A 20,951-nucleotide genomic window follows, 5' to 3' on the forward strand; every position below is an offset into this window, starting at 1 on the left:
TGTTTGCTTCTATTTCCAGGGCTACGAACATAGGCGTTCATGTTTCTGGAGCAATGTGCACATTTGCAGATGTTTTCAAGCCTGTGTTCCAGGGCTTCATTCACCTGTTCCAGGCTTGTGCACACTTGTTCCAGGGCTGTGTACAAGTGGGATTCTGTGTTCCATGACTGGTACATGTGTGATTCTGAGTTCTTTAACTGGGTACATGCTCCTGTTCCAGGTCTGAGTACGCTCTAGGCCTGTATATATGTGTTCCCTTAATCCATGCCTTTGTATGTATTCCCATGAAGCAGGGGGTGTGAAGCCCGTGTTCCAGAGCCTGTGTATGTGTGTGTCCCTGTGTTCTAGGGCCTGTGTACGTGTGTGTCCATGTGTTCCCATATTCCAGGTCTGTCTACAGTGTTCCCAGGCTGTGTACATGGATGATCCCATTTTCCAGGGCTGTGTATATGTTCATTCCTGTGTTCCAGCCTGTATACACGATTTTCCGGGCTGAATAGATTTGTGTTCATGGGGTGTGTACATGTGTGTTCCTGTGTTGCAGGGAGTGGTCCTTGGCTGTTACTTTGGATCGCCTGCTCTCTACATCTGGGCCATTGGCATTCTCGCTGCAGGTCAAAGTTCGACAATGACCGGGACATACTCAGGACAGTTTGTGATGGAGGTAAATTGTAAGGTCAATTGTGTTCCCATCAGAGGGCATGCAGGGGCGGGGGGATGCTAAGTCATAGATGGCCATAGATTGAGTACATGTTGATGGTTTGAGTTTGGATAGAGAACCATCAACATGTACTCAATCTATGGCCATCTATTGTGTGGGTTGAAAGGCCTCAGTTGGTGCTGTGTGAATCCAGAACTTGGGGACAGAGTCTCAGGAGTCATGAGAATACAGAGACATAATTCCCTGAAAATGGCGTCACAGGTGGACATGGTCGTAAAGTGAGATTTTGGATTCTTGGCCTTCATAAATCAAAGTATTGAGTCCAGGAGTTGGGATGTTATGGTAAAGTTGTATAAGACATTGGTGAGGCCAAATTTGGAGGATAGTGTGCAGATTTGGTCACTGAACTACAGGAAAGATATCAATAAGATAGAAAGAGTGCAGAGAAGATTTATTAGGATGTTGCCCGGACTTCAGGAACTCAGTTACAGGGAAAGGTTAAACAGGTTAGGACTTTATTGCCTGGAGTGTAGAAGAATGAGGGGAGATTTGATCAAAGTATTTAAAATTATGAGGGGGTCAGACAGAGTAAATGTAGATCGGCTTTTTCCACTGAGGGTGGGTGGGATACAAACCAGGGGACATGGATTAAGGGTGAAAGGGGAAAAGTTTAGGGGGAATTCTTCACACAGAGAGTGGTGGGAGTGGTGGTGAATGCAGACTCAATTTTAACATTTAAGAAGAATTTGGACAGGTACATGGATGGGAGAGGTATGGAGGGCTATGCAGGTCAGTGGAACTAGGATGAAATATGCTTCGACACTGACTAGAAGGGCTGGAATTTTTTATGGTTCTATGATTCGGGAAAGTAGGTTTAAATTTAGACATATCACTTGCTAACAGGCCTTATCAGCTCTCGAGTCCGTGCCACTCAAGTACACCCAATTAACCTACAACCCCCCGGTACGCTCAAACGGTGGGAGGAAACCAGACGTCCCAGGGAAAACCCACACAGCCATGGGGAGAATGTACAAACTCATTACAGCGCAGGATCCTAATTGCTGTAGAGGCGTTTTGCTACTCAATCCTCTCTTGTTCTCACTCAGGGCTTTCTCAACCTGTCCTGGTCCCGGTTTGCACGAGTGACATTAACTAGGTCTTTGGCAATTGTGCCCACGGTGATCGTGGCAGCTTGTCAGGACGTGTCCAACCTCTCCAACATGAATGACATCCTCAATGTTCTGCAGAGCATCCTGGTAAGGTCTCACCAAATCAAATTTATTGTCATCTGATCATACAAGTACAACCCGACGAAACAGTGTTCTCCGGTTCTCAGTGCAAAACACGCAGACACACACCCAGACATAACACACACACCCAAACAATACACATGCAGGACAAGTATTTTATCTATAAAAAAATTTTTCATGAATACGAAGGACTCGGGTGGTCAGTGTGAGCAGTTCCTTTGGTTGTTCAGCATTCTCACTACTCATGGGAAGAAGCTGCTCCTCAACCTGGTGGGGCTGGCTCTGATCCTCCTGGATCTCTTCCCTGACGGGAGCAACTGGAACATGCTGTGTGCAGGGTGGAAGGGTCCACAATCATTTTGTGCGCCCTCTTCAGACAACGATCCCAGTAGATCAGGTCGATGGGGGAGGCAGACCCCAGTGATCCTCTCTGTCACTCAAATGGTCCTGTGGATTGACCTCCGATCCAGTTTTCTGCAGCCACCGAACCCACACTGTGATGCAACCGGCCAGGACGCTCTCGGTTCCAAAATATTTGGTGCCCTCCACTCTCTTCTACAGAGTAGCTGTTGGTCCTCCCGAAATTCCTGATCATCTCCTTCATCTTGTCTACATCTAGGTCAGGGCAGGAGCAGGTCACATGGCCAAACTCACCCACTCTGCTACACACAACTCAAACAGTAGGCACTTGGAAACCTCACCACTAACTTGCAGGGTGACAACAATGGGCGTCTGCAAAAATGGCAACCTCTCTGAGGCATGCTTTGAAAAAGGGGTCACAGTTTAAAGATAAGGAGGTTTCTTAGGACTGAGATGAGGAAAAAAAGGGAAATAGATCTATGGACTTCTTTGCCACAGGAAGTAGTTGAGGCCACCTCCTTGTCAATATTTAAGAGTAGGTTAGATTTGGCTCTTGAGGCCAAGGGGATCAGGGGGTATGGGGAGAAGGCAGGAACTGGGTACTGATCAGCCATGATCGTAGTGAAGGGCCAAATGGCCTACTCCTGCACCTATTTTCTATGTTCCTATGAAGATTTGGGATGTCATGGCAGCGCAAGATGCTGGTGAGGCCACACCTATAATGTTGTGCAGGTAAACAAGAAATCTGCAGATATAGGGCTCTAGTGCAGTACACACAAGTGCTGGTGGAACACCACATCATGAAGGCACCAGTCGGCATTTCGATGCTCAACTCAAGATGAATGCAGCAGATGCTGGAAATCTGAAATAAAAACTGAAAATGGCATCGTGAAGAAAGCCCGTCAGCACCTTTACTTCCTCAGGAGTTTGCGGAGGTTTGATATGACACCAGAAACCCAGGCACATTTCTACAAAGCTGTGATAGAAAGTGTGCTGACTGGCTGCATCACGGTCTGGTATGGGGACACCAATACCCCCGAGTGTAAAGCCCTCCAAAAGGTAGTGGACACAGCCCAGAACATCACAGGCAAAACCTTTGAGAACATCGACAGGGAACACTGCCGTCGGAGAGCAGCAGCGATCATCAAGGATCCACCCCACCCAGCACGCTCTGTTCTCGCTGCTGCCAACAGGAAAGAGGTCTCGGTGCCACAAGACTCACACCCACCAGGTTCAGTAACAGCTGCTCCCCCTCCACCATCAGATTCCTCAACGACAAACTCAATCAGGGACTCATTTAAGGACTCTGACATGTGCACTTTATTGATTCTCTTTACTCTCTCTGTATTGCACAGTCAGTTTGTTTACATTCATTATCTGTTTACATGTGTACATTGTGAACAGTGTTTTTGCATGAGCAATAAGTTGTAATTCTGCCTGGCCCACAGGAAATTAGTTTAAGTTACAAATCTACTCCACATCCACCTGCCCTCCCCTCCCTCAGTGGATGACCCCTGATATTTCCTACAAAATGCTGATGCCATCAATGTGTGAGAAAATAATTTCACACACATGCACTTGCACCCCACAAGGCAACCCCTCGCCCAACCCCTCCCCCAGGCACAACTGACATGGTGAGTCACACTACAAAGAGGTGGAAAATCTCATGGTGTGGTGGAAGAGTAACAACCTGAGTCTCAACGTGGACAAGATGAAGGAGATGATAGAGGACCAGGAACGACCACCCTCCACCACACATCAACAACCCTGTAGGAGAGAGTGGAGAGACCAAGTTCCCTTAACTAGGGACCTATCATGGACGCTCAACATCTCCTCACTTGTCGGGAAGGTGCAACAGCGACTGCACTTCCTGAGAAGACTGAAGAGGGCAAGGCTACCGGCCACCATCACCTCAACCTTCTACAGGGGCTCCATCGAGAGCGTCCTGACCGGCTCCATTACAGGGGGATACGGTTGCTGCAGAGAAATGGATCGGAGGTCAATCTACAGGACCATTAGAGAGGCAGAGAGGATGACTGGTGTCTCCCTCCCACTCCCATCAAAGTGATCTATTTTAAATTTAAATGTAAATTTTAAATTTAGACATATAGCACGGTAACAGGCCATTTTGACCCATGAGTCCATGCCACCCAATTAAAACCCAATTAACCTTCACTCCCAGTACATTTTGAATGATGGGAGGAAACTGGAGCCCCTGGGGAAACCCATGCAAACACGGTGAGAAGGTAGAAACAGTATGAGATTCGAACCCCAGTCCCGATAGCTGACGCTGTATCATTGAGGACCCCTTCCACCCCACTTACAGCATCTTCAGCTGCTCCTTTTGGGGAAGCGGTCCAGGAGGATCAGAGCCAGGACCACCAGGCTGAGGAATAGCTTCTTCCCACAGGTAGTGAGAATGCTGAACGACCAAAGGAACGGCTCACCCTGACCCTCCGAGACCTTCATATTCATGAAACATTATTTATTTGCATAGATGAATTACTTGTCCTGCATGTGTACTGTTTGTCTGTACGTGTGGTATGTCTGGTTGTGTGTCTGCGTGTTTTGCACCTAGGATCGGAGAACGCAGTTTCATTGAGTTGTTCTTGTACATGTGATGACAATAAATGACTTCTTTTGAATATTTTATTTTAATTTCATACTCGTAAAATTCAAGCAAAGCATAATTTTTTTAACATTCTTGTAACATGCAGTCTGTATTTATCCCCCCCCCACCCCACCCTCGTGCATCTGAAAGTTAATTACGTGATATTGACACAATTAAGTTAAATTTAAAAGAAAGTAAAACTTGATGATCCTTGGCCAAGCAGGTGGCCCAATTGTTTTTTTTGATCTTTAAAGACTCGTACCAATCCCAAAAAGCAACCCAATCTCTTTCAACAAGTGTTTTAACATGCAGTCTGTGTTACCCCCCCACCCCCTCCAGCCCTGGCCCCATACCTAATTCCACAAAGAAAAGATTAGATAAATTAAACAAACACAGAGAACCAAATATCAATAGTCACAAACCCTTGAGGGAACTTCAGAAAAGCCTCAAGAAACCTGAAATAAAAAAGATAAGGAACAGAATCCAAGAGCCTGTCTCCTGCTCCATGACCCCCTTCACTGATCTAAATCACTCCACGACTGGAAAGGAGTAGGGGTACAATTATATCTGCGTACCAATGTGTTGCAGATAGGCTGCCAAACCCTAATGAACGTGCCGTATTTCCTCCTTAAATTGTATGTGATTTTCTCCAGGGGAATCCAACACTGCATTTCTGTATTTAGTTGGGAGTCGGACTACTATACATTTCCTGGCTACTGACAAGGAGACCTTCACAAACTGAGTTTGGTAACTGGACAGTTTAAAACACGCGTCCATAATGTTCCCCAGAAGGTACAATTCCAGATCCTGTGGAAAATCCACCTTTGTAATTTTTTTAAATGTTCCCCCAGAAAGATCTCACCTTTGTACACAGCCAGGTTGAATGGATAAAGGTTCCAATCTCCACACCACACCTGAAGCACATTTTCGATTTATATTTATGTAATTTTTGTGGTGTGAGGTACAGTTGATGCAGGAAATTGTCTGTACCTGGCGTTAATAGCAGCTGTCATGCTGTCCCGACACAGGTCTGACCAGCACCACTTGTGGATTGTTGTGTCCAAGTCTGACTCCCACCTTTCCCATGACCTGGGTAAGCCCGGCTTCGGGCCCTCACTTTGGAATAGGAGATGCGTCATAGAGATGAGCTTGCACGTATTCCCCCTTTGAATTAGAATCTGTATGTCTCTACATACGGGCAGGGTCATAGACGATCCTAAATGATCTCTTAACAAAGATCTTAGCTGAAGATAGCAAAGTAAGTTTTATTAGAACAAATCATATCCTTCAGCTGTTCGAATGACATGAGCTGCCCTTGTTCATATCAATCTTTGATACACCTGATCCCCTTCCCGTACCAGGTGTCCAGGACCTCATTATCCTGTTCTGGGTCAAGGGTACTTTAGGAGATATCCCCACCTTTATTCCAATACATTGATTTATTTTTTGCCACGTCTGTATTACATGTTTTACTATGGGGTTATTTGTTTTCTTTATCAATTTATTGACCCATTTATATATCAACACTCCTGCTATCATTTCTTCGATTGTGTGTTGTCCAATTTGTGCCCCTCCCTTAAAGAGTGAGGTGATAGACCTCGACTGGGCTGCTCAATTTTTAAAAATCCGACAATTTCAGACCTCCCAGTTTGTAACCCCAAATCAACTTTTCCATGGAGACACTAGCCACCATTCCACAGGAACTTTCTGACACATCTGTTGAGCACCTTAAAGGAGCCCTGGGGCAAGAGAATGGGCAAGGACTGAAATAGATATGCTTGGCTTCACTTTCATTTGAACACCATTAACTCTGCCCACCAATGCTTTGGACAGGGTTCTCCTTCTACCAAGGCCTTCTTCAATGTTCCGGAGCAAAGGGAGATAACTGAGTTTATATAAATTTTGTAAATTCTTATCCACTTTTATCCCCAAATATTTAATGCCCTCTTGCACCCATTTAAACTGCTTCTCTTGTTGGTACTGTCTCTAATCCCCCTTTGTCAAGGGTGTGGTTTCACTCGAAACCAGATTTATTTTATAGCCAGAGATCTAGCCCATAATCCTCCAGCGTGGTCCTCAGCCTGGCCAACGACTCTCCCCCAGGTCAGTCAAATATACTAACATATCATCTGTGAATAAATTGATTTTATGCTCCTCCTGGCCCATTTTGAAGCCCTTTAAGTCTGGATGATGGCGGGTGGCTTCTGCCAGCAGTTCAATCAGCACTGGCCCACTCTAACCAATATGTTTCCTGTTCACAGTTGCCCTTCGCTCTAATTCCCATCCTGACATTCACGAACCTCAGAACACTCATGCATCAATTCACAAATGGACGGTACGTATATTGGGAGGGAGGGAGGGAGGGAGGGACTGTGAACCAAATGATCATAAATGTGTGACACAGCATCCAACCACACCCCTCCCTGACCAACAACTCACCCCCACTCACTGTCACAACCACTCCCCTCCGACCCACGTCACAACCACTCCCCCTGTCCCACCATCACACCCACTCCCCACAACCCACCCACTCCCCCTGACCCACCGTCACACCCACTCCCCCCACCCACTGTCACACCCACTCCCCCCTACCCACCGTCAACACACTCCCCTCCGACCCACCGTCACACCCACTACCCCCACCCACCGTCAACACACTCCCCTCCGACCCACCGTCACATCCACTCCCCTCCGACCCACCGTCACACCCACTCTCCTTGACCCACTCACACCCACTCCCCCTGACCCACCGTCACACCCACTCCCCCTGACCCACCGTCACACCCACTCCCCGACCCACCATCACACCCACTCCTCCCGACCCACCGTCACTCCCACTCGCCCCAACCCACTGTAACACCCACTCCCCCCCACCCACTGTCTCATCCATTCCCACCATCACACCCACTCCCCCGACCCACCGTCACACCCACTCCCCCGACCCACCGTCACACCCACTCCCCTCCGACCCACCGTCACACCCACTACCCACCCCCCGTCACACCCTTACCCCCCACCCACCGTCACACCCACTCCCCTCCACCCACCGTCACACCCACTCCCCTCAACCCACCATCACACCCACTCCCCTCAACCCACCGTCACAACCACTCACCTGCGACCCACCGTCACACACACCCCCCGACCCACCGTCACATCCACTCCCATCCGACCCACAATCACCCACCCACCGTCACACCCTTACCCCCCACCCACCGTCACAACCACTCCCCCGACCCACCGTCACACCTACTCCTCTCCGACCCACCGTCACACCCACTACCCCCACCCACCGTCACACCCATTACTCCCATCCACCGTCACACCCTTACCCCTTCACCCACCGTCACACACACCACCCTATCCACCGTCACATCCACTCCCCTCCGACCCACAATCACACCCACTACCCCCACCCACCGTCACACCCTTACCCCCCACCCACCATCACACTCACTCCCCCAACCCACCGTCACACCCACTCCCCTCCGACCCACCGTCACACCCATTACTCCCATCCACCGTCACACCCTTACCCCTTCACCCACCGTCACACCCACTCCCCCTGACCCACCGTAACACACACACCCCCGACCCACCGTCACATCCACTCCCCTCCAACCCACCGTCACACCCATTACCCCCATCCACCGTCACACCCTTACCCCTCCACCCACCGTCACACCCACTCCCCTCCAACCCACAATCACACCCACTCCCCCGAGCCACCGACTCCCCTCCGACCCACCGTCACACCCATTCCCCCCCACTCACTGTCACACCTACTCCCCTCCAACCCACGTCACACCCATTTTCCCCCTGACCCTCTGTCTCACACACACACCCTCAACCCCTCACACCCACTCCCCCCAACCCACCGTCAAACCCACTCCCCTGACCCATCGTCACACCCACTCCCCTTCGACTCACCGTCACACCCACTCCCCTGACCCATCGTCACACCCACTCCCCTTCGACTCACCGTCACACCCACTACCCCGACCCACCGTCACACCCATTCCCCTCCGACCCACCGTCACACCCACTCCCCTCCGACCCAGTGTCACACCCACTCCATCCGACCCACCATCACACCGACTCCCCTCCGAACCACCGTCACACCCACTCCCCTCCGACCAACTGTCACACCCAACACAGGACAGCATGGGTCAGACCCAGAGTGAAGCACCCTTCGCACCGTGTCGTCACACACTCCCGTGTTCAGACCCAGAGTGAAGCTCCCTCCACACCGTCCTGTCACACTCTCGGGGTCAGACACAGAGTGAAGATCCCTCCACACTGTCCCGTCACACACTGCTGGGGTCAGACCCAGAGTGAAGCTCACTCCACACCGTCCCGTCACACACTCCCGGGTTCAGACACAGAGTGAAGCTCCCTCTACACCATCCCGTCACACACTCCCGGGGTCAGACACAGAGTGAAGCTCCCTCCACACCGTCCCATCACACACACCCGGTGTCAGACACAGAGTGTAGCTCCCTCCACACCGTCCCATCTCACACTCCTGGGGTCAGACACAGAGTGAAGCTCCCTCGACACTGTCCCATTACACACTCCCGGGGTCAGACCCAGAGTGAAGCTCCCTCCACACTGTCCTGTCACACAATCCCAATTCCTCAGTATGTCGGTTTGCTGAGTGGCTCTGGTTGATTTTCCTTCTCTCTGACTGCAGAAGTATGATTTATTCTGCATTCCTCACAGGCTCAGCCAGGTTGTGGGCGTGTTGATCACTTTGCTGGTCTTGGCTGTTAACAGCTTCTTTGTCGCGGACTACATTATGAGCCTGGAACACGATTACTTGTACTTTCTAGCTGGAGTTATCATCACCATTTACGTGGCCTTCGTGCTTTACCTGGTGAGTTGCTCTAACCATGCGGGGCTTTGTCACGTTAGCAGGCAGTGGGATTCGTCTGTGGCATGTGGATATTCAGACTTGCAAATGAATCACAAAAGGTTGGTCTGCAGGTGCACAGATAATCAAGGGGCTAAATGGGACACTGGCTTCAATGCTGGAGAGACTGAATTTGCAAACAGGGAGATGCTGTTGCACTGTACCTTCCCTTCACAAAGACTGTCCTTGAGTCGACTGGACCTCTCCAAATCCTCATAGATCCTATCCTTGAGAACCCTCTCTATTAGTTTACTCACCGGTCTAGAATTCCCAGGATTCTCCCTATTAACTTTTTTAAAACAAGGGACTACATTTGCCATTCTCCAATCCTCCGGTACCCCCCCCCCCCACCTTGTGGCCAAAGGGAATTCAAAGACCATCACCAATGCCCCGGCTATCTCCTCCCTCCCTTCCCACAGCAGCCTTGGGTACATCGATTCTGGCCCCGGTGACTTATCAATCTTGATGTTTTAAGAAAATCCAACACTTCCACTTCCTTAATCGCAACACTGTCCAGATTCCAAAATTAGAAGGAAGAATGAGAAGCTATCTTAGATAAGCATAAAATTCACACACCCAGTGTGTGATGGGTGAAATCAGAAAGAGGGGACATGGAGGAGTCACGTGATGGAGTAGTGGCCGGACGGTGAACTCCAGCCCTCTCCAGAAAAGTCGGGAAAAACAAGAGAAAATACAAAGGCACAGAAATACAAGTTAAAGAAAAGTGAATATAAAGGTGGAAAGAAGATGGAGACAAAAGGAGAAAAATCAAAATCAACGGAAAGAAGAGAGGAAGAGAAGACAACGGAGGAAAAAGGTGAAGGCCTTACCTGTCCGAAGAGGCCCGCTGTGGAGAGAGGACCCCACTACCTCAGGTCGGTAGAAAGAGAACTACAACAATGGCTCACAGAGCCGAGTAAAAGTGCGCAACCGCGCATGCGCGACTCCTCGCGCATGCGCGATGCGCATGAAAAAAAACACACCGACGGGAGGGGGGACCAGCTGGGGAGTCGATCTCCACAGCCGGCAACGACAGCTGCAGAACACCTGCAGCAAGAAGAGACCACAGAAGACAATGGAAACAAGAAAGAAGAGGAGGAAAGGGCATCAAAGAAAAAACAGATGGCCAACCCAGAGAAAGAAGAAGAGGAAGAATACAGTGAAATAGATAAAGGGAAAGGCAAGGTAAAGGATATACTTGCTCTTGTTAGAGGATACATGGAGTAATTTAAAGAATGGCAAACACAGGAATTCAATGATATAAGAAGAAGAATAAACAACACAGAAAAGAAAATAAATAAAATGGATATGACCTTAACAGAAATGGGGAAAAAAATGGACAAGATGGAAGAACGGGCAATAGCAGCAGAAATGGAGGTAGAAGACTTAAAAAAGAAATTGGAGGAATCTAATAAAAAAACTAAAGAGACACAAGAATTACTAGCCCAAAAAATAGATATAATGGAAAATTATAACAGAAGAAATAACATAAAGATAGTGGGCCTTAAGGAAGATGTAGAAGGCAAGAATATGAGGGAGTTTATAAAAGAATGGATCCCTAAGGCCCTAGGATGTCCAGAACTACAGCAAGAAATGGAAATAGAAAGGGCACATAGAGCATTGGCCCCTAAACCACAACCACAACAAAAACCAAGATCTATTGTAGTAAAATTCCTAAGATATACTACAAGAGAAAAGGTACTGGAGAAGACAATGGAAAAAGTAAGAGAGGGCAACAAACCACTGGAGTATAAAGGGCAAAAAATCTTCATTTATCCAGATATAAGCTTTGAACTCCTAAAGAAGAGAAAAGAGTTCAATGCAGCAAAAGCGATTTTATGGAAGAAAGGATATAAATTTACACTGAAGCATCCTGCGGTATTGAAAATATTTATTCCAGGACAACAAAACAGACTATTCTCGGATCCAGAAGAAGCACGAAAATTTGCAGAACAATTACAAAAATAGACTGAGGGATGAAGACGGGTAATGAGAGCAAAAATGATCACGATTGATATGTATGTGGGTAAAGACAAAAATAGACTGAGGGATGAAGACGGGTAAGGAGGGTAAAAATGACCACGATTGATATGTATGCGGGTAAAGAGGTATAAGAGTGAATAGAGACAATGGGCATATGTGAAAGTATCTGTAATTAGAGGAAAACATAGAGAGTATAGACAAGAATTAATAAGGGAAGGTAATGGAATAGAGAGAATAAGGAGGGAACTAAAAGAGTGACCTTTGTGACATATAAAAAACGAAATCTTTTCTGGGGGGGCTGGGTGGGGGGAAAAGAGCGGTCACTGCAAAATCAGTTGACGCTTGCGAGTGGATTCGCAAATCCAAATGGAGAGGGGAGATGTGGTTGTCCGACAAGGGATAAAGGGCAACTCAGGAGGGGAAGGGGAGATTGGGGATAAAGAAGATAGAAATAGGAGAATAAGGAAAATGTTGGATGTTGTAGGAATGTTGTCTGGTAAAGAGTTGAAAATAAGAAAACAGAAATGGAAAAGGAGGAAAGGTAATGATGGAAAAACGGAAAGAGAAGATAAACAAAATATAAAATGGCTACGCTGAACTATATGACTCTAAATATTAATGGAATACATAACCAAATTAAAAGGAAGAAACTACTAAATTTACTGAAAAAGGAAAAAATAGATATAGCATTTGTCCAAGAGACACATTTAACTGAATTGGAGCACAAGAAATTAAAGAGAGATTGGGTAGGACATGTAACAGCAGCATCGTATAATTCAAAAGCAAGAGGAGTGGCTATATTAATTAGCAAAAATGTGCCATTTAAAATAGAAGAGGAAATAATAGATCCAGCAGGGAGATATGTTATGATAAAATGTCAGATATATTCAGAGCTTTGGAATCTACTTAATATATATTCACCGAACGAAGAAGATCAAAAGTTTATGCAAGATATCTTTTTGAAGGTAGCTAATACGCAAGGGAACATACTAATAGGAGGGGATTTCAATCTGAATTTGGATCCAAATATGGATAAAACGGGGAAAAAAATTAACAGGAAGAACAAAGTAACCAAATTTATAATTAAATCAATGCAAGAAATGAAACTTGTGGACATATGGAGGAAACAAAACCCAAAAGAAAAGGAATACTCATACTACTCGACTAGACATAAAACATACTCAAGGATAGACCTATTCCTGTTATCAGCCCACATACAAGGGAGAGTTAGGAAAACGGAATATAAAGCTAGACTATTATCGGACCACTCACCCCTGTTATTGGCAATAGAGCTAGAAGACATCCCTCCAAGAATGTATAGATGGAGATTAAACCCCATGCTACTTAAAAGACAGGATTTTAGAGAATTTATTGAAAAACAATTAAAAATGTACTTTGAAGTAAATACGGAATCAGTGGAAGATAAGTTTATACTATGGGACGCAATGAAAGCATTCATTAGAGGGCAAATAATAAGTTATGCAACCAAGATGAAGAAGGACTATAATCAGGAAACAGAGCAGTTGGAAAGGGAAATAATAAACATAGAAAAAAAATTAGCAATAAAGGAAGATACAACCAAAAGAAGAGAATTGGCGGATAAAAAAATAAAATATGAAACATTACAAACATATAAGGTGGAGAAGAATATAATGAAGACAAAACAGAAATATTATGAACTAGGGGAAAAAACACACAAAATCCTAGCATGGCAGCTTAAGACAGAGCAAACTAAGAAAATGGTATTGGCAACAAGGAAAAAAGACAAACAAATTACATATAATCCAAAAGAAATTAAGGAAAACTTCAGAGAATTCTATGAACAATTATACCGAACCGAAAACGAAGGGAAAGAAGGGAAAATAGATGAATTTTTGACTAAAATTGAACTACCAAAACTACAAATAGAGGAACAAAATAAATTAACAGAACCATTTGGAACAGTAGAAATACAAGAGATAATAAAAAATTTACCAAATAATAAGACACCAGGAGAGGATGGACTCCCAATAGAATTCTACAAAACATTTAAAGACCTAATAATACCGCCCCTCCTGGATGTAATCAACCAGATTGATGAGACACAAAACTTACCAGATTCATGTAAAACAGCAATAATTACAGTGATACTAAAACAAGGGAAAGATCCACTCTCACCAGCGTCATATAGACCAATATCTCTGCTAAACACAGATTATAAGATAATAGCTAAACTATTAGCGAACAGATTAGCAGAACAGGTACCGAAAATGGTAAATTTAGACCAAACTGGATTTATCAAAAAAAGACGCACAACAGACAATATTTGTAAATTTATTAACTTAATTCATGCAGTAGAAGGAAATAAAGCACCGGCAGTAGCAGTTGCTTTAGACGCAGAGAAGGCCTTCGACAGAGTAGAATGGAATTACTTGTTCAAAGTATTGCAAAAATTCAGTTTACCGGAGAAGTATATTAATTGGATTAAAGCATTATATAAGGGACCGTTAGCGAAAGTGACAGTAAATGGACATGTATCAAAGCAATTTAACTTAAGCAGGTCAACGCGGCAGGGATGCCCACTATCACCATTATTGTTTGCGCTAGCTATAGAACCACTAGCAGAATCGATAAGAAGAGATAATAATATAAAAGGAATAAAAATAAAAGACAGGGAATATAAAATCAGTCTGTTTGCGGATGATGTGATAGTGTACTTAACAGAACCAGAACTATCAATAAAAGAACTATATAAGAAATTGAAGGAATATGGAGAAGTGTCGGGATACAAGATAAACGTAAATAAAAGTGAAGCAATGCCTATGAATAACGCGGATTTCTCAAAATTTAAGGAGGAATCCCCATTCAGATGGCAAACGCAGGCAATAAGATACCTAGGTGTGCAAATAAACAAAAATCTAGGCCAATTATATAAACTCAATTACAATCCACTAATGAAAAAATTACAGGACGATTTAGAGCATTGGAAAGAGCTACCACTAACACTGATAGGAAGGATAAACTGTATTAAAATGAACATTTTTCCAAGGATACTATACTTATTTCAGGCATTGCCAATACAACTGACAGAAAAATTCTTCAAAGAGTTAAAGAAAATAATAAGGAGATTTTTATGGAGAGGGGGGAAACCGAGGATAGCACTAGACAAATTAACAGAATGGTATAAACAAGGAGGCTTACAATTGCCAAACTTCAAAAATTATTATAGAGCCGCACAATTAAGGTACCTATCAGATTTTTATCAAACAAGGGAAAAACCAGACTGGACGAGACTAGAATTAGATAAAATAGGGGAAAAGATACCTGAACACATATTATATAAATGGGACGAAAAATTGGTACAACATAGAACTTCTCCAGTATTACACCATCTCCTCAATATATGGAAGAAGATTCATGTAGAAAGAAATAAAATAAATTACCAAATACCAAAACTAATATTGACGCAAAATAAGCTACTCCCTTTTACAATAGACAACCTTGCCTTTAGAAAATGGGAAAAAAAAGGGATTAAAAGAATAGAAAATTGTTTTTCAGGAAGTAGATTCTTATCCTTTGAACAAATGAGAGATAAGTACAATATAACGGGAGATACAGCGCTGGCATATTACCAACTGAGATCCTACTTGAAAGATAAATTAGGAAGCAACTTGAGTTTACCAGAGGGAAGTAACCTTGAATATGTGATTACAGATACAATGTTAATCAAAAGATTTATAAAAAATATGTATATTAAACTGCAAGAAAAGGAAAATGAGGAAACAAACGGTAAAACTAAACAAAAATGGGAACAAGATTTAAATATAAAGATAAAAAAGGAAACATGGGAGAAGTTATGCTCTGGAACGATGAGAAATACAATAAATACGAGGCTGCGTATGATACAATATAATTGGTTACACAGACTATACATTACACCGCAAAAGTTAAATAAATGGGACCCAACAGTATCTGATAGATGTTTTCGATGTAAAAAAGAAAGGGGAACAACAATTCATGCAATCTGGACATGTGAGAGAGTAGAAAAATTTTGGGATGATCTCAATCAGATATTAAATAAAATAACAGAAAACAATATACCAAAGAATCCAGAGATCTTTCTCCTAAGTAACATAAAAAATAAAGAATTTGGAATTGACTTGGAGGATGCACAAAAAAGATTTGTTAAGATAGCCCTAGCTGTAGCAAAAAAATGTATTATGTCAACCTGGAAATTGGAAGATAATTTGAAAATACAACAATGGTATATAGAAATGAATAAATGTATTCCATTAGAAAAAATAACATATAGTTTAAGAAATAATATTGAAATATTCGAACAAGTATGGGAGCCTTACATTAAATACAATAGCGAAAACCTACCGGGAACAAACATTACCTAAGTTGATGGAAGGAGAAGAAAAGAAAAGAATGGACTCAGTAGAATTTCTGGTGTATTTTTGTTGAATGACAACATTGTCTAACTGAATTAATGCAACCTAGATTGTATAACTAAAATGGATGAGAGGGGGGGGGATGGGGGGGTGGCTTGGGAGGAGGGAGGGGGGAGGGAGAAAAAGTCACTGTAAATGTGTGGAAAAGAAAAAGTGTATATCATGGCTATTGTGATTTATGGTGTGAAAAATAAAAAATTTAAAAAAAAAAAAAAAAAAAAGGGGACATAGCTCAAAATGAAAAGATTTAGGACAGAGGTGATGAAACTGGTTTTCTCAGTGGTAAATCTGTAGCCCTTTCTACTTCATGTGCCTCTTTGAATGTAGTTAAAATACAGGTTGGTGGCTATTTTGGCTCATAGAGGAATGGTAGATTATGGAGAAGATAGTGGGTAGGTGCAGCCAAGCCCACAGCCCTCATTTCATTCCATGATGGAGGAAGCTCGACTGGACAGATGGCTGATTCCTGCTCCTTATGGTCATGGTAGGTGAAGAATCAGTCATGTTGTCCGTGATTCCCGACTCATCCACACTGACTTTTCCACCCACCTCCACTGGTCCCATGCCCCTTGGGCAGCACAGTTAACGTAGCACTTAGCATAACCCTGTTACAACGCCAGCAAACCAGGTTCGAATCTGATGCAGTCTACAAGAAGTTTGCATATTCTCTGCAGGCCTGTGTGGGTTTTCCCTGGGGCTCTGGTTTCCTGCCACCGTTCAAAATGCACTGGGGGTTGTAGGTCAATTGGGTGTAATTGAGCAGCACGGACTCGTGGGCCAAAATGGTCTAATTTAAAATTAAATTTTTAAATTTTAATTACCACAGCATCCTTTACCACTTTTCCAAATTGTCTAAATATCTCGAGCACCTCAACTGGATCTGACTGCTTCATCTCCTCTGACAGCGAGGGCCAGGTATCAGTTATGGTCTGTGTAAACACTTAATCTCTCTGATCCCCATTACATCTTTTTCCTCTCACTTGGAAACTCTGCCATATTGCAATTGTCGCCCATCCTGAGGTGGAAGCAGGAACTCACAACAAAGAAGCTTCTGGACGAACACGAAGGCAGAGGTGGTGCTGGTCATGCAGTAGGAGGGAGGGCTTCAGGGTTCTGGCCTCCCTTCCAGGGAAGGTGGGACCTGTTCCCACAGGATGGCTTGCACCTGAACCGAAGGGGGACTAATATCCTTGTGGAAAAGTTGGCTGGTGCTGCTCTGGTGGGTTTAGACTAGATTTGCAGGGGGAGGGGAACTGGAGTGTCAGAGCAATGGAGGAGTGGAGAAGGGAAAAGATGATGTGAAAATTACATGCATCGTTAGATTCAACAGGTTGAATGTGGTGGAAATGTTCTCAGGGACATCTACTTCAATGTAAGGAGTATTATAGGAAAGGCAGACGAGCTTAGAGCATGGATTGGCATGTGGAATTATGACATTATGCCCATTAGTGAAACTTGGTTGCAGAAGGGACAGGACTGGCAGCTCCAATGTTTCGGGCTTCCATGGGGGGTGGGGGGGGTGATGAAAGGGGGAGAAGTGGCATTCCTCATCAGGAAAAATATCACAGCTGTGCTCAGGTAGGACAGACCAGAGGGCTTGTCTACTGAGGCTATATGGGTGGAGCTGAGGAATGGGAATTAGAGGAGCAAATCTGTAGAGAGATAGCAGACAGCTGCAAGAAACATAAGATTGTGATAGTAGATTTTAAACTTTCCACATATTGACTGGGATTCCCAACCTGTAAAAGGGCTGGATGGCTTGGAGTTTGTGAACTGTGTCCAGGAAAGTTTTATAGATCAATATATAGATGTTCCAACTAGAGAGGGTGCAGCCCTGGATCTCCTATTAGGGAATGAGACAGGACAGGTGACAGAAGTACGTGTAGGGGAACATTTTGGGTCCAGTCATCGAAATGCTATTAGTTTCAGGTTAATTATGGAGAAGGAAGGGTCTGGGCCTCAGGTTGAGATTCTAAATGGGAGAAAGGCCAAGTTTGAGAGAATGAGAAAGGATCTAGAATGCATGGATAAGGATAAAATTTTTTCGGGCAAGGACGTATTAGGTAAGTGGAGAACCTTCAAGGTGAAATTTTGAGAGAACAGAGTTTGTATGTTCCTGTCAGGATTAAAGACAAAGTTCACAGGTAGAGGTAACCTTGGTATTGAGGGATGTTGGGGATCTGGTTCGGAAGAAGAGAGAGGTGAAGAACAGGTAGAGGCAACACGGAGCAAATGAGGTACTTGAGGAGCATAAAAATATAAGAAACATCTCAAGAAAGAAATCAGGAAGGTTAAAAGAAAATGTGAGGTTGCTTTGGCCAAGAATGTGAAGAAAAATCCTAAGGGTTTCTCCAGGTATATTAAGAGCAAAAGGACAGTAAGGGTTAAAAATGAAAACCTTGAAGATCAGAGGGGTCGGCTTTGTATGGAGTTAAAGGAGATGGGGAGATCTTAAATGTTTTTATTCATCAGTGTTCACTCAGTAAACGGGCACAGAGTTGTGGGAAGGAAGGAAAACAGTGAGGTCACGGAACTACACAGATTAAAGAGGATTATTTGCTGTCTTAAAGCAAATAAGGGTGGATAAGTCCTCAGGGCCTGACAGAATATTCCCTCAAGCCTTGAGGGAGGCTGATGCAGAAATTGCAGGGGCCCTGACACAAATATTTAAAATGTCCTTAGCCTCGGGTGAGGTGCCAGAGGATTGGAGCGTAGCTTATGTTATTCCATTGTTTAAAAAAGGCTCCAAACGTAACCCTGGAAATTATAGGTCGGTGAGCCTGATGTCAGTAGTAGGTAAATTATCGGAAGGTGTTCTAAGAGATTGGATATACAATCATTTGGATAGTCAGAAACTGATTAGAGACAGTCAACATGGCTTTGCGCATGGTAGGTTGTGTTTAACCAATTTTGTAGAGAAGGTTGCCAGGAAAGTTGACAAAGAAAAGGCCGTGGATGTTATCTACATGGACTTTAGTAAGGCCTTTGATAAGGTCCCACATGGGAAGTTAGTCAGGAAGGTACAAACATGAGGCACAGTTGGCGCAATGCCTTTACGGCACCAGTGATCATGTCTGGAGTTCAAATCCCGCGCGGTCTGTAAGAAATTTGTACATTCTCCCCGTGTCTGCGTGGGTTTTCCTTGGGGGCTCCAGTTTTCTCCCACTGTTTGAAACGTACCCGGGGTGTAGGTTAATTGGATGTAAATTGGGTGGCACAGGTTTGTGGGTCAATATGGCCTGTTACTGTGCTTATGTCTAAATTTTAAAAAATTTAAAAAAATATTTGTCCTGAAGTAGTGAGCTTGATTTGATGGTGACTGGACAGGAGAAGCTAAAGTAGTGGTGGATGATGCTTCTCAGACTGGAGGCCTGTAACTAGTGGTGCCTCAGGGATCGGTGCTGGGACCATTGTTGTTTGTTGTCTGTATCAGTGATCTGGATGATAATGTGATCAATTGGATCAACAAGTTTGCAGGTGACACTAAGATTGGAGACGTTGTGGACAGTGAGGAAGGTTTTCAAAGCTTGCAGAGGGATCTGGACCAGCTGGGAAAATGGGCTGAAAAATGGCCGATGGAGTTTAATGAAGATAAGTATGAAGTGTTGTATTTTGGAAGGACAAACCAAGAAAGGACGTACACGGTAAATGGTCGGGCACTGAGGAGTGCGGTAGAACAGAGGGATCTGGGGATACAGGTACATAATTCCCTGAAAGTGGAGTCACAGGTGGACAGGGTTGTAAAGAGACCTTTTGGCATCTTGGCCTTAATAAATCAAAGTATTGTTATGTTAAAGTTGTTTAAGACATTGGTGAAGCCAAATTTGGAATATTATGTACAGTTTTGGTCACCTAACTACAGGAAAGATATCAATAAGATAGAAAGAGTTCAGAGAAGATTTACTGGGATGTTGCCTGGACTTCAGGAAGTTAGTTACAGGGAAAGTTTAAACAGATTAGGATTATTCCCTGGAGCGTAGAAGAATGAGGGGAGATTTGATTGAAGTATTTAAAATTATGAGGGGAACGGACAGTATAAATGTAAGGAGGCTTTCCCACTGAGGGTAGGTGAGATTCAAAGCAAAGGACATGAATTAAGAGTGAAAGGGAAAAAGTTTACGGGGAACTTCTTCAACAAAGTGGTGGGGGTGTGGAACGAGCTGCCAGCTGAAGTGGTGAATGTGAGCTCACTTTTAACATTTATGAATAATTTGGACGGGTACATGGATGGGAGTGGTATGGAGGGCTATGGACTCGGTGCAGGTCAGTGGGAATTGGCAGACTAGATGGGCTGAAGGAACATTTACTACTTCAGCTGCCAGCTCATTCCAAACTGCTACCACTCACTGTATGCAGAAGTGATGTCGCAATGCTTGGGAGTTTCTTCTTGTCTTGTCTGTACCAGTGATGCCACCAGCCCGAATGCTCTCCACGAGAGTCTTTGGTGACATACTGAATCTCCTCACAAAATATAGCTGCTGGCGAGCCTTCTTTGTGATTGTATCTACATGGAGGCTCCAGTAGATCCTTGGAGATGTTGACACCCAAAACTTCATTTTGAAAGTTCCCACTGAATCTTCTCCCACTCCCTTTCAGGCAACGCGGATCAGATTGTGCATGCAAGTCCGTTATAGACAATCACCAAACCAAGGACACCAGGTGTACAAACCCTGAGCAGGAACCAGGAAATAGTTTGTACAAAATCTGAGCATTGGATTGAAACAAACAGGCTGATGTTTGG

The 20,951-nt window shown here is 44.4% G+C and overlaps 1 protein-coding gene across 2 annotated transcripts in view; it reads left to right on the forward strand.

The window, feature by feature from the left end:
• Positions 1 to 20,951, forward strand: part of LOC138762313 (natural resistance-associated macrophage protein 1-like) — an 81,107-nt gene that overhangs the window by 58,732 nt on the left and 1,424 nt on the right. For both annotated transcript variants that reach the window (XM_069936067.1, XM_069936068.1), the window contains exons 11-14: positions 545 to 664; positions 1,768 to 1,917; positions 7,144 to 7,217; positions 9,605 to 9,758. In XM_069936067.1, the coding sequence (XP_069792168.1) occupies positions 545 to 664; positions 1,768 to 1,917; positions 7,144 to 7,217; positions 9,605 to 9,758 (498 nt within the window). The remainder of the gene's footprint in view (positions 1 to 544; positions 665 to 1,767; positions 1,918 to 7,143; positions 7,218 to 9,604; positions 9,759 to 20,951) is intronic.

The sequence above is a fragment of the Narcine bancroftii genome, chromosome 4 (assembly GCF_036971445.1).
Source record: "Narcine bancroftii isolate sNarBan1 chromosome 4, sNarBan1.hap1, whole genome shotgun sequence".
Lineage (NCBI taxonomy): Eukaryota > Metazoa > Chordata > Chondrichthyes > Torpediniformes > Narcinidae > Narcine > Narcine bancroftii.